Source organism: Bidens hawaiensis, unplaced genomic scaffold (genome assembly GCF_021521415.1).
Source record: "Bidens hawaiensis isolate Kalapana, Puna unplaced genomic scaffold, B.hawaiensis_p1.1 tig00000458_1, whole genome shotgun sequence".
Lineage (NCBI taxonomy): Eukaryota > Viridiplantae > Streptophyta > Magnoliopsida > Asterales > Asteraceae > Bidens > Bidens hawaiensis.
This window is the reverse complement of record NW_027491030.1, coordinates 4,020,523-4,037,028: the sequence shown is the minus strand read 5'-3', so window position 1 is coordinate 4,037,028 and position 16,506 is coordinate 4,020,523. Positions and strand designations below refer to the sequence as shown.

At 34.4% G+C, this 16,506-nt stretch overlaps 2 protein-coding genes across 2 annotated transcripts; one reads left to right on the top strand and one right to left on the bottom strand.

Moving 5' to 3' along the window:
- The first annotated feature begins 4,936 nt into the window (after positions 1 to 4,936).
- On the top strand, positions 4,937 to 8,100 carry LOC143628668 (psbP domain-containing protein 3, chloroplastic-like). Its single transcript, XM_077098198.1, has 10 exons — positions 4,937 to 5,134; positions 5,272 to 5,381; positions 5,510 to 5,575; positions 6,057 to 6,137; positions 6,231 to 6,313; positions 6,564 to 6,639; positions 6,807 to 6,925; positions 7,015 to 7,059; positions 7,727 to 7,818; positions 7,893 to 8,100. The coding sequence occupies exons 1-9, from the start codon at positions 4,971 to 4,973 to the stop codon at positions 7,751 to 7,753; spliced, it is 771 nt and encodes a 256-aa protein (XP_076954313.1). The 5' UTR covers positions 4,937 to 4,970; the 3' UTR covers positions 7,754 to 7,818; positions 7,893 to 8,100.
- LOC143628658 (SWI/SNF complex subunit SWI3B-like) lies at positions 8,062 to 13,953 on the bottom strand. Its single transcript, XM_077098190.1, has 6 exons — positions 13,615 to 13,953; positions 11,693 to 12,159; positions 10,691 to 11,065; positions 9,448 to 9,586; positions 8,746 to 8,870; positions 8,062 to 8,247 (listed from the first exon to the last, which is right to left on the bottom strand). The coding sequence occupies exons 1-6, from the start codon at positions 13,862 to 13,864 to the stop codon at positions 8,098 to 8,100; spliced, it is 1,506 nt and encodes a 501-aa protein (XP_076954305.1). The 5' UTR covers positions 13,865 to 13,953; the 3' UTR covers positions 8,062 to 8,097.
- Positions 13,954 to 16,506: the final 2,553 nt, after the last annotated feature.

Genomic DNA, 16,506 nt, shown 5'->3' with positions numbered 1-16,506 from the left:
GCGAGACCGATAACAACGTACGATGAAGAAATCGTCGTAACGGGATTAGGGTTAAGAAACTGCCTTGTGCAATTATCTTATTTAAATTCAAATTTAGCTAAAAATTGCGCCCAATTTTGTTTGATAACGTTATATGTGACAAATCCAGAAAATTAAAATTCTAATGAATTTAAATAAATCAACCATTGTCAAAATAAAAGTTTGTGACAAGTACATAGTAAGTTCAACTTATTACCAAAAAATTCAAAGACGAATAACATGATGTTTGACGCAAATTAAAAGCGAAAAGGCCAGGTTCAAACCGATAACTTGTATCAAGGTCATGAAACTATATAAGCCATGCATCAAGGTCCGAAATTACAAACTGATTACCACGGCTGTTACCTATTTCCTCCAACGACTTTATTTTTCTCGCTGACATTCCCATAATTTTTGTTGAAGGAACTGCGACCTGCCAAGCGGCCTTCGGGTCCACCAGACCAGGGAACGTGAAGCTAATGGCCCATGGTTCAGGCGGGCATAGCTGGACACAGCCTTCTTTGTTTCCAGTTATCGGTTTATCTGCATATAGTGCGGCCCGAGATACATGCCCCTCATATACATACTCATTGTCGTCATTCACAATCCATGTTGCTGCATTTGATACAATCACATAAAAAGAAGTTATTTTAGATGGTCGCATTTTTTGATATATATATATATATATATATATATATATATATATATATATATATATATATATATATATATATATGGGAAGGTTAACGTACAAATGAAATTAACGTGCTAAACGTGAGAATCAAGTAGAGTAATTATGTAATTACATCATAGAGTAATTATCATAGAGTAATTACATAATTACTCTACTTGTATATATAATTAGTCTACTTGATTCTCACATTTAGCACGTTAATTTTATTTGTATTTGATCCAAACCATATATATATATATATATATAGTTTCTTTAAGTCATTATAATTGTGTCAATACGGGTCATGTTTTATTTCTAATGTGTCATGTTCATAAATTTAACCACAAAATATCAAAACAACGTTCAAAAAACTTGTTCGGAAATAACAAAACGACAAATATGATCGTACATTTCTTTTTGAGCAATGAATTTTGGTTATCTGAGAGACTTGAACTCAAGACCTCTCAACCCTTTGGTATTTTAAAGGTTTTACTTTACCAATTGGCTACTAACCCCATTGATACGTCTACAGTTGTAAATGACAAAAATACCCTTGTAATCTACTAAGTGGTTATTATTCTGAGTAGATTCCAGGCATTATGTCATTTTATAAATTTCATGAGGTTTTTGAATGTCTCGTTTTTTTTTCTTTTGAACGGCGTGCTTTTTAGCACCTTAATCGACTAACAGTCTTATGTCTAAATTGGATAAATAAAGCTAATGTGTTACTTGTTTAACCTCAAGTGTTGAATTTTTTTTAAGGGGGGCTAAATTACAAGGATTAATCATTGGAGGGCTGGAAAAATATTTTTTTCAAAAGGGGGTTTATCCCCATTTATAATGGAAGGGTGTTTTAAAAATATAGAGGTGTCGGAGTTAGTCAGAGATAGTAAGAACTTTTACATGTACGAGATATCTCCCCTCCATTCTTAATGGCGGCGGGACTGCAAAAAGTATTTCTCCTTCCTTTCTAACGTCTAAAAAAGTTATCTCCCCTCCCTTTGTAACGATAGGAAGTTTTCAAAAGGTTTTTTTTATGCAAAAGGAGTTAACCCCCCCTTTTGAAAAAAAAACATATTTTTCCAGCCCTCCGAGTGATTAATCCTTGTAATTTAGCTCCACTTTCAAATAAAAAAATTTATTTAATATTTGGTTTGCTTATTGATGGCACATATATTATTATTATCCCTTGACCTGGTAAATATTTAATAAAATTACATGTTATTATCAAAATATTTGGACAAATAGTGTTTCAGGTCAATTCAATTGTACAGATCTATCATAAGGGCTAAACCATATCGTCAATCGCTTGATCATGATAGCAATCTATGATGCTTGTAGTAAACATTTTTTGTTTAATTTAGACAAAATGGGACTTACAATCAGAATCTAGAAGTACTTTGGGCAATTCGATTAGAACCATGTAGTAATTGTTGTTAGCCGTTAATTTAACTACATCTGCTAGCGAACGATCTTCTCCAGCTGCTACTGCTGCTGCTGCTGCTCCAGAATATCTCACTTGAGGTAGCGGTAATGTAATAAAGTAATCCACATTCGATACCAGTTCAAGTCTTATCTCATTGGATATCTTAGCTTCCACTAATTCTGGCTGAGCATACATTGCTGTAAGATATAAAGTGGTTATATAGTTATGTTGGCAGGTACTATAAGAACATATAGTTAAAGAAGTTTGGAATGTAGATACAATACAACTAACAAAATGTTTTCATAGATATCACATCATAAGACTCTTTAAAATGAATAATAGTATCCGTATAACACATAGTATAACGTTACATTGCGATCACTGAACGACATATGTCACACATATGTATACTATATATCTAGCTATTGTGATTATCTGGACACACGCTCATGTGTGTCACGATTGAAGTTCTTCTAAAATAAGATAACACGAGATCCTTAGCACGAATATTTACAACAGCATAAACAACAAATAAAGTTATATGTTATTTAACTTTCATGAGAGAAGCTGTCGTGACAAGATCAAGATCTATATATTGCTAATGGCATATTATATATACATACACACACCCTAGATATATGTGGAACCCACATTTAGTCTCATCACTGTTCACAAATCAATAATATATCTTCGTAACATTGGCTCTTTTAGTTACTTCATTATCAAATTTCGAGTAAATTTCGCTAATGTGGTTTGGTCAGAATTGTCACTTTCATCACTTTCTTTTCTTGAGGGGGGACATTATGGTTTCAAATTATACATTGACACTTGAATTCACGAATTTTTTAAGTAGTAGATATAGGGGAAAAAAGTGGTTTTCGTTTAGCCATCTCAGATGGCGTGACTAAGTTAATCTCTCCCAAGTAAGCAAGGACGTGTTCTTTTGTGGTGACTAGATCCGACTTTGTTAACTTTGCTAGTTAAAAGTGAGGATAGTTCGGTCCTTTTACTCTAGGTATAAGATCATAATCGAGTTATGTAAGAAATGAGGGTATTTATTTTTTATTTACTTGTTTGAGTTGTACATTCAGCTTAAAAGCTTGTATATAAAGTATAAACCAAAATGTTTCTCAAGAAAAAAATATTACAAAAGTGTCACTTTTGACCCCACAAGGACGAAAGCCGTAATTTACTATTAATTTAGATAAACACCAAATCTAAAACTTGGTCGGATTAAACCATCAAAATGGTTTTAATCGTACTTGCTTCACATATCGATTCATCTTGTTTGAAAAAATACACTACAGATAAGGGTGTGCAAATAAAATCGGGATCCAAACTGAACTTGAATTAACTGAAACTCTGAACCTAAAACATGCGTAAATTGGGATATTCGAATTTTCGAATTCGGATTCGAAAATGAATTTTAGAAAATTTCATATATTTCAGGTATTCGAATTATTCGACTTTTTAATTATTTAATAATAAATATTAACTAAAATTTCGGATATCTAAGATAATTTATTCGGATATTTTGGATATCTGGATTTTTTAAAATTACTAATTTTTTTATTAATTTTAAATAATATATGTTTTACACAACACAGAATTCGGATATTCATCTGTGTATCTGAATCCAAAAATTTTGATGCAGATTCAAAAAATGAAATTCAATATCCTAAATTTTTACATTTACGAAATTCCGGATACCCGAAACTAAACACCCCTAATTACAAATTATTCCCAGCTGTAGCAAGTAATCCTCGAAATCATCGAAATTGCATCGTGTAAAATTACGAGATCTATAATCATGATTTGTAAACATTTGTTTGATTTGATGCAAATTTCTAAACAAGATCTATAATCGAGATTTTTTTTTCGCCAATTAGAAGTAATTTGCATAAAGTTTACGAAATTATTTCTAAAATGTGAAGAAATTATAATGCATCACTTAATTTTGATAGATTTTTGTGTGAAATCTTGTATTTACCGACTCAATTCTATAACAAGTTGATATTAGAGTTTAGAACCTAATCAATTACGGAGCAGATTATAATCACGTTTCCAACTAAGGAACAAGTTTTATAGAAAATAATCAATTACAGTAGTAAATAAGTAGACGGCTAACCAACGATTGCGATGAAATGTCTCCAATAGAAGTAGCGCCGCCGATTAAGCAAGTGATATGAGTAATCAATGAAGTTTGTTTGAACTTTATAGTAGGCAATTTTACTTTTTACTTTCTCATTACAGCCAACACCACATGTACCGTGTGTTTTTCACTTTTACTAAAAAGAATTACGGAATTTAATTTTGTACTTTCTCATTGCCAGCTAATTCCCCATCCCCATCATAAATTTAGGAAAATAATTTAAAACATCACTATGTCTCTCTATGCGTTTCAAAATAAAGTGAATCCCGGGATTCACATTCATCGACAGCTGTTTTCACAACCAAAAATCAGACACGGACAAATTAAAAAATCAACACGAGGATTGGGTGAACAAATTCATCAAAAGAGTGTAAACATATCTAAACAAATTAAAAATTTTAAAAAAGAAAAACAAAAAAAAACTTATTTAATAAAACCTGGTTTCTATACAAGTTTCGGCCATGACCCGGTCCTACCCACTCGACCATGACCCAAACCAGTTTAGAGTTAGAAACCGATTTGTACACCTCCAAAAATATTTTTTTTACAAGAAAAAAAAACTAAGTAAATAATAAATGTTTCTTAAAAAAACTAAATATTCAGAAATAAAAATTCAAAAAAATAAATATTGAAAATAAAAAAAGATTGAAATCCACATGTCATGATACAATATCCACCAATAGAGGTAAAGAATTTAGTGGATGAGTAATCATTCAATCTCATCACCCATGGCACCCCTTTCATCTCTGCATACTCACTCACTTCATCTTCACAACAATTTTGCATTCATTTCTTCAAAATTCAAGAAACCCCATCATCAAAATGTAATCTTTTGCAAGACCCATCAACAAGATCAAGATTCTTGGTAAAAATTACTAAATTTCACCCTCTAATTCATTTTATTAATAAGTTTATTCAAGATAAAATCTTGGCCTGCTCACCATGTGTTTGATGAAATGCCACAATGAGTATCGAACTTTTTTCGACATTTTGTTTTATTAGTGTTGTTGAAGATGGATCACTAAAAGTTCAAAGAAGAGATATATTGATGCATACTGTACTTGGTTCATTGTTTGTACCTGCAATGGTTCCACTTGCATTTGCAGAAGAAGGTAAAGGCTTATTAAATTGGATATGCAGTATGCTAATTTAGTTAGGATTGATAGGTATATTATATAAATGTGAAATCTTTATTGTTTTGCTGTTAATATTCTTTGGAACATGTTTGTGGTTTTGCTAGTTGTTGCGGAGGGTTACAAGATCTATACTGATGATGTGAACAAGTTCAAGATAACGATTCCTCAAGGTGAATTTTCTTCGGTGTGACTTTGATGATATAAATTTTGTGGAAGTATTCAAAATTCGTTACAACCGCCAAATGAAACATTGTGATGGTTCACCCCTATATAATTTATTCATCTGGTCACATTTTATTATCGATATTCACACAGCCGTCTCCGAGAACCGTTAAAATATTTTGGGCTGAAGGCGAAAAATTTTTTGGGCCTTTTTGCATAAAAATATATATAAATTTAAAAAAAAAACTCGGGCCTACTGTGTGATCGGGCCGGTAGCCATCGACCACCCTGCCATCCTTCAAAGCCGGCACTATATTCACGAAATACTTTAATTTGAAAGTTATCACGATTAATCATGACTGTTATTCAAAATCAAATTATGACTTCTGAAGCGTATATCTTTGGTGACTGTTATTATCATTTATCATAATGCAATAAGCAGATAAAACAAGTTTTATAATTAATCCCATTTCTCAAACACTCTTTTAGATTGGCAAATAGGAGGAGGAGAAGGCAATGGGTTCAACTCGGTTACCGCATTCTACCCTTCAGAAGCTTTTAATTCTAATGGTATGAATATTACTTCTTTTACTCAGTCAGTTTTTTAAACTTTTTTGTAAATTGTTTAAATAGTTTTTAAACTTTTTGAATGTTATCTCTCAGTCAGTTTAGTGATCACGGGGCTTGGTGCAGATTTTACCAAGTTAGAATCTTTTGGCAAGGTTGATGCTTTTGCGGAGAACTTGGTACGTATAAATTTTTGAATATTGATGATCGGGTTGGGTCCGGTTGACCCATGATATTTACAAGTTTAAAAGAATTTATAGATAATAAACTCGTTAAAATATGATTAAAGAATACGTTTTTTTTGTTCAACATGTTTGTCTCGTTTGACTTCTAAGTTATTAAATTTGACCCGAAGCGTTTGAGATGATACATAACCCAAATTAACTCATTTATAGTTAACTGGACTGAATATGTCACTAAAATTACAAGGTTAGCGGATTGGACAGAAGTTGGCAAAGACCTCCTGGTGTTTCAGCTAAACTCGTCGACAGTAAAGCCACCAAAGGTATTTAAATATTAGACAGGGTAAAACGGTCTTTTCACATAAAGTCATGGATTATCAAACCTCTTAACCAAGTACCGATTTTAAAGGGGTGTTTGGGTAGATATATGTAAAATAACATTTCTACCCCTAACTAAAATAACTGATAATATGATTCTGTTTCTGACCAGGTATGTATTACATAGAGTACACACTCAGGAATCCCGGGGAAAGCGAAAGACATCTATATTCTGTTTTGGGAATAGCGAACAACGGCTGGTACAACAGATTATATACTCTCACAGGACAGGTGAGTAATAGTGTAACAATTTATGATTATTTTATAAATAAATGTGCTTTTTTGATAATTTGAAGACCATGATTTCATCTCTCTTGCAGTATATAGATGAAGAATCAGAGAAATACCGTTCGAAGATCGAAAAGGTAAGTTGAATTGTTTTATATTTATTGCAGCCTGCAGGTACATGTTTATAAAAAGTCACTTTTTTTGAATGTTGACTTTAAGGTTTGTCGACCCAGTTTATAATGTTTTGCAGGTTTTTAACATCAAGCTCGGCTACTTTTGAGCTCTATATCCAACGCTCAAACTCAGGTCATGATAATTTTGTTCAAGCCTGAGTTCTGTTCAGCTCATTTATTATTTCTTAGTTATTTTATCTATACACATATATAATATTCATAAATGGTTATAATTTTTTATATATAACATATTATATATTATTTAGTTATTTTTTTATAACTATACATAAATATATAATTGTTTTTTATTATTTTAATTTTACGTAAATAATGGGCTCGTTTTAAGCTCAGGAGACTAGTCAAGCTCTGTATATGAAGCTCAGGTCAGGCTTGTTTAAGTTTTGCTTGATTCAAGCTTCTAGATAGCCGATCTTGAGTAGCTCACGAGTTGCTCGCCTCGTTCACCCCTAATTCTACGGATGCTGTTTTTGAGATCTACAACCCTAAATCTGGGACTTTTAGAACTCCCAAGATTGTTTATATAACATAAATTTGTGGAGATTTACAAGAATTTAATGTGAGTATATTTTGTTTTATTTGAAACTTTTTGTGATTTTCTTGTTCATTGTAGGCTGTTGCATCATTCAAGTTAGTCTAATATGTGTACATATTTGCAAGCATAATTTCAAGCAAAATTGCAACCACTATAGATCCACAATCCAGGTGTGTAATTTCTTACAATCCTGCAGTTTTCTTAACCGAATCAGCCGCTAATTTAACCAGCTGTCGTAATGCAGGTTCCCGTCACGTGTACCAAATATTGTCACAAGATAAGAATCACAAACATGATATTTGGAATTTTTGAACATAAGTTTCTTCAAATTCAGAATATGTTGCATTAATCTATTCTACACTAAATAAAGTTTCTAGAGTGAAGATAACAAGATCAAGAACACTATTGTACAATTCAATTTTGACTTTTTGGTCCATATCGTCATTCGTTCATACTTGTTCCGTTGTTTTTTTGTGTAACGAGAGCGTTAGCTGATCAGCAAACAACTGATTCTGCATTAGTTTTATTTGCTGCCATTCTCTCTCCATTTGTAGTTCAAGCTCCTCAAAATGAACAAGCTTATCATGGATGTCCTTCGCCTATAAAACCGAAAAACAAGAAATTAATTTGATAACAAAAAATAATAAACTAAATGACCGAATATGACGTTTTTTGTTGAAAGAACAATGTTTTATGCATTATCATTATCGAACTCAGTAAATCCCACCAATAGCAAAGTTTTGGTAGGATCTGAGGAGGGTAAGATGTAGACAGCCTTACCTCTACCCCGTAGGAATAGAGAGGCTGCTTCCGGTGAGACCTTGGGTGACCTTGGGTTCGATAGTAGTTTTGCATCAAGCCTTGGACATAAGGCACATAGCACTCGACCATGGGGACACCGGCCAATTGGTGCATGTACCGCTGCCTTTTAGCTATCAACGCCCCACATGATGCATGGTTTTAATTTGGCTTCAAATAATCAGTTTTGTTGTAAAAAATACGATGATGTTATGGTTATTCAAAACTGATTATTTGACTCTTTAAGTAATTAACAAAGTCTGTTTATCAAAAATTAATTAAAAGAAGAATTATAGTACCTGCACTTCAACAATGTTGGATATTGATCTCTCCAACTCCTGTTCTTTCTCAAGCTGCAACTTTGCTTCAAGATAAGCTTCTTCCGGTGTAACTGCATTAATCGTACCATTTGTTGTTACAGAATCTGCGTGCGTTTAAACAAAATAGCCTGATTAAATTAATTGATTATAATGTTAAAAAAAAAAGATGCTATGCTTAATATGAAAATTGATTATCTGAAACTAACAAAAATGATTTGTTGACTGCAATTTTAAACAGGGGTGAACAGAAAAAACGAATAACTAAAACCAACCATTATGTCTTTATTTTTAATAACTAATATGTTATATGTCGGAAAGTTGTGTTGTCACCTGTTCTTCTTTATAAATTTAAAGGATTGCTCACATTTTATTTGATTAATATATAACTGAATTTATTAACTAAAATTAGTTTGAATCCGCCAACGTCCAAATCCGGCGGTGGTTAACCGCATTAGCAGAACCGCAAACAAATCGATTATGAAAATCTTAAAATCGACACATCGGTTATAACTTCGGTTTTAGCCCATACCCGACCTATGCTCATCCCTAGTTCAGAACAATTGCAGAATACATGAAACTATGAAAGAAAACCACTAAATAAGTGTGCATCATAAAAGTTTAATTAACTGAAGCTTATGTTGATTTATTAAAATAAAAAAAAAAAATACTAACTAAACGTACCATGATTTTTTGCATCAGCAGCAGAGGATTCAAGGATTTCTTTACTTGTTTCATAGTTGACTTCAGTCAAAGCCTTTACCGCTGCAGAAGCAGCTCTTTCTGCAACCTCTACACCCACCAAGGTTGAGAGGAAAGCAGCCTAATAGAATAAGAGTCCAAAAAGTCAAAACTAAATAGTAAGTGGTTATGTAAGTTTAAAAAAACAGAATCAAATAATCAACTGCAAATTTTAACTATTTAAGAAGAGGTTTGTAAGGGCACATGCTAACAAGCATTTACTATAAACAAAATTCTATTAATGATTAGTAGTTAGTGCAGTACTTTATGTCCAAGGCTTGATGCAAAACTACTATCGAGCCGGGGGTCTCACCGGAAGCAGTCTCTCTATCCCTATGGGATAGAGGTAAGGCTGTCTACATCTTACCCTCCTCAGACCCTACCATAGCATTGCTATTGGTGGGATATACTGAGTACGATGATGATGATGATGATGATCAATAACAACAAAAACACAAAAATCAAGCAAACACGGGTATGGGAACAGGAAAGGTGGTTGACCTAGACAACATGCCCATTGAGGTGTGGAAAAGATAAATTAAGACAAGAATCAGGAAGGAAGCTCAAGTTACGGAATTTGCATATAGTCTTGTAGAGAGGGGTTCCCGGAACATATATGTAAAGGTACTTAGGAATATGTATGACGGGGCTAAAATGAGCTTCCGAGCGTCAATGAGGCGTAGACTTTTCCCCGTGGAGGTGGGCCTTTACAAAGGAGCCAGCCGTGTTAAATCTGTTTCTTTTTGCGGTAGTCATGGATGAGCTGTCCAATTCGATCCACGAGGCAACCCCATTGCTTTTCGCCGAATATACTGTGTTATAGGTGATAGTAAAACGAGCAAAATGAGAGGACAGAGGGTGCCGAGCAGCCCTAGAGCGCAAAGGTTTAAAATAAGTCGTTCAATGCTCAATAATATGGTATCTTTATTGTAACTTCAGTGGTACTATACCATACCAAAAAAAAACAAATAAATAAAAATTATAAATGTGCTTTTCCGGAGGGGGGGGGTCAAAGGGGAGCAGCCTCTGCGCTTGTCAATGGGTCGGAACGGTTAATGTTATGACTTGTGACCCGACCAATGGATCTTCATCTTAGCTAATGAACCATGATATGGCCCACGACCTTTGATTTTTATTTTTTGCTATTAACAGTTGATAGTAACGAGAGAATGAATGGAATCTTTACCTGACCCAAGATCGGGTTGCTTGCATCATCAAATGGTGTGGGCCGCATCTTTTTGCTCGGATGTGATTCATTATCAAGCTGATCTATACCTTCTTGAAAACCTTCCTCAGGGTCAACTGAATCAGGAGGCCCGATATATTGCTCTCCGAACGGAAGCTTGATAAAACGGTCAACACATTCTTTTTCACTTCTACCAACAACATGCTCGGATACCTTTTTCCAGTCATCACCATAATGCATAATTGCTTCTAGAAGGTGCAAAGTTTCCTTTTCGGTCCAATCAGCTTTTACATCTTCACTGATTTCCACCCGTTTAAAATCTGAAGAGTTGACTCCAGCTCGAACGTAACACCTTGCACAAAATGTTGTATCTTTCTGTTGAAAATCAAAAGATTTGGTACAACTTGTGTTAAATATGATTATACAAACAGCATTATTACAATAACAATATCGAACTTTGAACAAAACGATTTAGAAGATTGTATGCATTTAAAGTTGACTTTAACTATAGTTTACTTCTTTGACCAATTTGAGATTTAACTAGGCCAGCAAACGAACTGGACGAACATGAACGAGGGCAAGGTCATGTTCATTCATTTAACTATAACAGAATACAAACAATTAATCGAACTTTTTTTGCTCATGTTCATTTGTTTAAGAAAAAAATGACAATGTTCGTGTTCGTTCATGTTCGATCGTGAAAGAATCTAAACAAACAGTTCACGAACATAAATGTACACAAGCAAGCACAAACAGACAAAAATAAACATAATTGAACAAATATAAACAAAGATAGTTCAAATCGTCGACGGAAATCATCAACTTTTTTTGAAAATTATAAAATTACATAGTTTAATGGCTTAAAAGAATTACTGAAAAACAATTGTTATTTTTTATCCAAACAATTAAAAAAGCGATTATTGACTTGCATTCAGAAAAATTCAAATTCAAAAACCCCTTTAAATAACATAACAACAATCATAAATCATATAATTAACATACCTTAATATTAGAAAAACATGCAATAGTGCAAGACAAATTGCAGCTACTACAAAACTTCTTCCTTGCAACACTGGCATCACCAACCGAATTACCGCCACCTGGCTCACTGTTCGCCTGTGAGGCAGCAACAGAAACATTTTTACTTTCTTTATCTTCCCATTTTAACTGAGCCTTCGTCAAAGGTGGACCAAAGTAGTTAATCAAACCCCATGATTCCAAGAAATCAAAAACCTTGCGAACGGACCCCACATCTCCAATTATACATTTTCGGACCTCGGTAAATGTAATTTTTGGCGTCGGGTTTTCTTTAGATGGGGGGCTTTCTTTGATACTGTCTCTGAACCTTTTAACAATTGTGTTTCGGTAGTATTTATAAACTTTTGGAGTTTTCGATGGTGACCTCCCGTCAAAAAATTCGGGCAACAATCGCACCTCACATTCGTGAATGTTGTTCCAAGAAAACCATCCTGTAATAAGAGATAGCTTTGTTAATTATAATTTCATATAAACAGTTGCAGGTTGAGTTATATAACCTCACCCTGAAACAAACCGAACAAGGCCATGTTTATGTTCGTCCGTTAAGTTTTTATCGGACAAGTGAATGGTTCATGTACAGCTAACCAAATGAATTTCTTGCTCGAGTTCGTTCATTAAGGAAATGTACTTATTCGTGAACGATTCACGAGCATAAACGAACGAAAACAATGCTTTACTTGATTTGCCGTTAGTGTCAACAGTTTGATCCGGCTACCAAGTTATTGGGGGTGTTTTTTAATTTTTAACATATGTTAATTTTGCATGTAAATTAATCACATAATACTCATGTATTTTAGTTTTATAGTTGATAATTTTGCTTAAATCTATAATTCTATATGATGAGATTAGAAAAGTAATTAAAAACTATTAAAAACCTTCAATGAACAAAAACAAAAAACAAACATTAACAAAAATATTATCAAACATTCATGAACACAATTGAACAAGCATGACCTCTGTTCATGTTTGTAAGTTTGTTTATTTAGTTAACCGAACAGAGGTCCTTGTTCATGTGCATTCGTTTATTAAACAAACTTTCCGCCGAACGTTCTCAAAAACAATACTTGTGATTGTGAATTACATCAAATAAGGTCATATTAACACGTTTATAAATTGAAATCTTCACAAGTTGAAACCTTTTATTCTATTCCTCTTGTAGATTTGTAATATTTTGATTTGTGTTGTATTCCAATTTCAATTTAATTTTTGAATAAGGGTGTAAACGAGCCAAGCCGCTCAAGAGCTACTTGAGATCGACTCGCAAAAAAGCTCAAATCGAGATGAGCTTAAACAAGCACGAACCTAAAAATAATATTGTTCAGTAAACAAGCCCGAGCTTCACTTATCAAGCGTGAGCCAGCTCACGAACCTAAACAAGCTTGTTATTTGTATGACTTTTATTCAATGTATTTAATATATAATGTTAGGCGTAAAACTGTGGTAAAAATAAGTAAACAATATATATATTATGCTATTTATAAAAATATAATTAAATAAATAAAAAAAAACATCTATAAATACATAAAAAATAATTCTAAATATATATGTAAATTAATTAACAAACAATAAACGAGCCAAACTCGAGCTCTAACTCGAACCTAAAAATAAGCTTGTTTAGTAAACAAGCCCGAGCCAGTTCGCAATAAGTGAATAAAATATATTATGTTATTTGTAAAATCATAATTAAATAAACATAAATTAATTAATTAATAAATAATAAACAAGCCTAGCCCAAGCCGCACTCGAGCTTAAAAAAAAGCTCGAAACAATCCCAGCTCGAACCCGAGCTCTCTATACCAAACCCCTAATTTGAAATAATAAAAACTAAACCAAACCCTAATTTCAAAATCCAAAAATTAGCAACCCTAGAAGCATAACAAACTTACTGGAATAGCTAGGGACATGAATAACATCTGGGTTCGGTACAGAATTACGTTCTGCCGGACGGAAATTGACGGTGGCCGGAGTTGCTGACGGTTTTGAATCGGTGGTCGGAATGGGGGTAATTGGAACTGGGGATGAATTAAAAGGTTGCGGCTTTTGAGTTTGTGTTGTCGGAGTAAGATCCGATGTGGGTTTTGACGGCGGAGGTTGGTGGTTTAACGGCGGGTCACCACCGCCGGAGTTTGTAGCCATGGGTTGAGATTTGCCGGTGGACGGAGAAGAAGATTGTTATTATTATTGATTATATGAATAGGTGTGAGGGTATAATTGTCATTTTGTATTTGATAAGAGTCTTTTTAAGGGATATAAAGGGGTATACTTGTCATTTTATAGATATATATATATCAATCAATCAATCATGCCCAGTAAAATCCCACCGACAGCAAAGCTATAAGTAGGGTCTGAGGAGGGTGGGATGTAGGCACACCGTACCTCTATCCAAAGGAATAAAGAGGTGGCTTCCAGAGAGACCCTCGGCTCTAAGTACATGTGTATGAAGCAAAATAAAGGAAAATAAAGCAAAATAAAGAAAATCAAAGTTTAACAGTTATATAAAAACTACTACTAATTATAATAATATTAATAATAAGATCACAGTTTAACAGCTATATAAAAGCTAATAATAATAATAATATATGTAAGGGAAATACCATTATGGTATGTGGCCTGAATAAGTTAAGTCTAAGCCCTAAGGTATTCAATTCTCTCTAAAAATCCTTAACTTTAATTCTACTTCTTCACGAATTCCTATCTTCAACCATGTCCTCGGAGAGGTTTAGGTCTATTAAATCATGCCTAATCCTCTCATCCCAAGTCAATTTCGGTCGTCCTCTACCCCTCCTCCCCTCTATAGTAATGTTTTCTACGGATCTAACAGGATTCGTCGTCTGTCTTCTCTTTACATGTCCAAACCATCTCAATCTCCACTCTCTTATCTTGTCTGCTATGTTCGCCACCCCTAATCTCTCGCGAAACACAACGTTTCTTATTCGGTCTAGCCTTGTGTGCCCACACATCCAACGTAGCATTCTCATTTCTGCCACCTCCATCTTCCGTGTAACACCCCGACCAAAGGCGGATTATACATCGGGGCGCCACATATTGTTTCATTACTCGTGACACTATTGGGTGTCAATATTTAATAAATACATTCATTCGCGCACGCGCAAAGCAAAAATAAGATAACATAAATCATCATAAATCAATATATTATAAATCATAATATTCGAACAGCAATAACTTGTCTTGATACATTTTAATCTAGGTCAAAAATAAAGAAAACTTCCTACGTGTCCACAAGCTCCAAAACAGCTACTGCAAACCTGAACATGTGTTAAAATAAAACGTCAAACACTTGCGTGTTGGTGAGAAATCAAGTTTAATACAATACATAGATAACAATAAATCTGCGCGCAACATGTGTATGTCTGGTTTTCAACAAGGGTGTAATCTGATCGGGACCAACTCTAAGATTCATAAGACTGCCAGTGCTCACAATTGAGCTCATAAACAAGACAAACTGTGCATGTGTAAACAAAAGAGAAAATCATAAACGATAGTTCTCCCGTGTTCATCTAATGGTACCATGAGAACTGCGGAATAGACCGACAAGACGGTTAATGATCCACACATACAAATAAACAGCCAAGTCTACGTCCTCAACACATGAGATACTGCGCGACTAAAGTTCATAAACAAGTTTGAGACTCTAAGTTTGTATGAACACATGAACATCCCAAAACATTAAAAGCAAAAAGGGATTAGGTACGAGATTACTCACTTGATAAACGATGCGGTGTAAGATAAAGCAAGAACCAACTTTAAACAAGCACAAGTTAACCTATAATTAAAGATTATTGTTTTAACGATTGGTTCTAAGTCTTGATTTTAAGTTAGCATAATTAATAAGTAAATTATTATATATAATATATATATATTACCGGAAGAGCAGGACAGAACAGGGAGGAAGACGGAGGCAGAGAGGAAGGCGGCAGAGAGAGCAAGGAGAACAGGAGAGATTAAGTGTTTTGTGTGTGTAGTGTTAGGAAAAATAATACTATTATTTATAGGGAAACCCTAGGAGACATAATCCCTAGAAAAGAGGAAAAGATTCCAAGACAAACAGAACAAGACAAAACAAAAGATAACAAAAGATATCAAAAGCAAGTAAAAGATATCAAGAGATATGGCAGCAGGGAAAAAGAGAAAAAGGCTGACAGGGAACAGTAAAAAGGCATGGGCAGATCAGATAAAGGTACAGGTCAAGCATGGAAAAAGCAGATCTCAAAAGATAATGTCAGTCACTTTTTCTGCCAACCAATGGGGTTGGTGCGCATGCTGCGCCGAAAGTAACTTTCAGACATAAAGCAGATTAGGTCAACAGCACAAAAGATAAGACAACACAAAAGCAAACGGCTAGATTCAACAGAAGAAAACTCAAAGGGTTTAGCGCGAGAAGGCTAAGGCGCGAAGGCAGACACAGAAGGTCAAGAGAGCGCGAGCGCGAAGGCAGACAGAAACAACCTTAACGCGTCGCGGAAAGAACTACATTTCTAAGCGCGCCGCGGGAAGAATCACATTTCTTAGCGCGCCGCGGGAGGAACTAAAATTCCTAGCGCGTCGCGGGAAGAACTATAATTCTTCGCGCGTCGAGGGAAGAACTACCGTTCATAGCGCGCTGCGAGAAGAGTTCGTCTCGCGTATCGCTGGAACAGATGGTCTTCACGCAGGCTTCCTTGAAAGGAGTCTGGCGCGTGGAGCTGCGCAGACAACCTTAGGCGGGAAGGAACAAAGGACAAGCAAAGAGTTAGAAGAAAAAGAGGGAAACAAGGCGT

What these genes read in the sequence shown, in the direction of transcription:
- LOC143628668 (XM_077098198.1), top strand. Translation starts at nt 4,971, where the DNA reads ATGAGTAATCATTCAATCTCATCACCCATGGCACCCCTTTCATCTCTG. An exon ending in CAACAAGATCAAGATTCTTG is followed by an intron (nt 5,135 to 5,271) that starts GTAAAAATTACT and finishes TTGTTTTATTAG; the next exon opens with TGTTGTTGAAGATGGATCAC. An exon ending in ACTTGCATTTGCAGAAGAAG is followed by an intron (nt 5,382 to 5,509) that starts GTAAAGGCTTAT and finishes TGGTTTTGCTAG; the next exon opens with TTGTTGCGGAGGGTTACAAG.
- LOC143628658 (XM_077098190.1), bottom strand. Translation starts at nt 13,864, where the DNA reads ATGGCTACAAACTCCGGCGGTGGTGACCCGCCGTTAAACCACCAACCT. An exon ending in GCAACCCGATCTTGGGTCAG is followed by an intron (nt 9,587 to 10,690) that starts GTAAAGATTCCA and finishes TTATTCTATTAG; the next exon opens with GCTGCTTTCCTCTCAACCTT. An exon ending in TGCTGATGCAAAAAATCATG is followed by an intron (nt 8,871 to 9,447) that starts GTACGTTTAGTT and finishes AAACGCACGCAG; the next exon opens with ATTCTGTAACAACAAATGGT.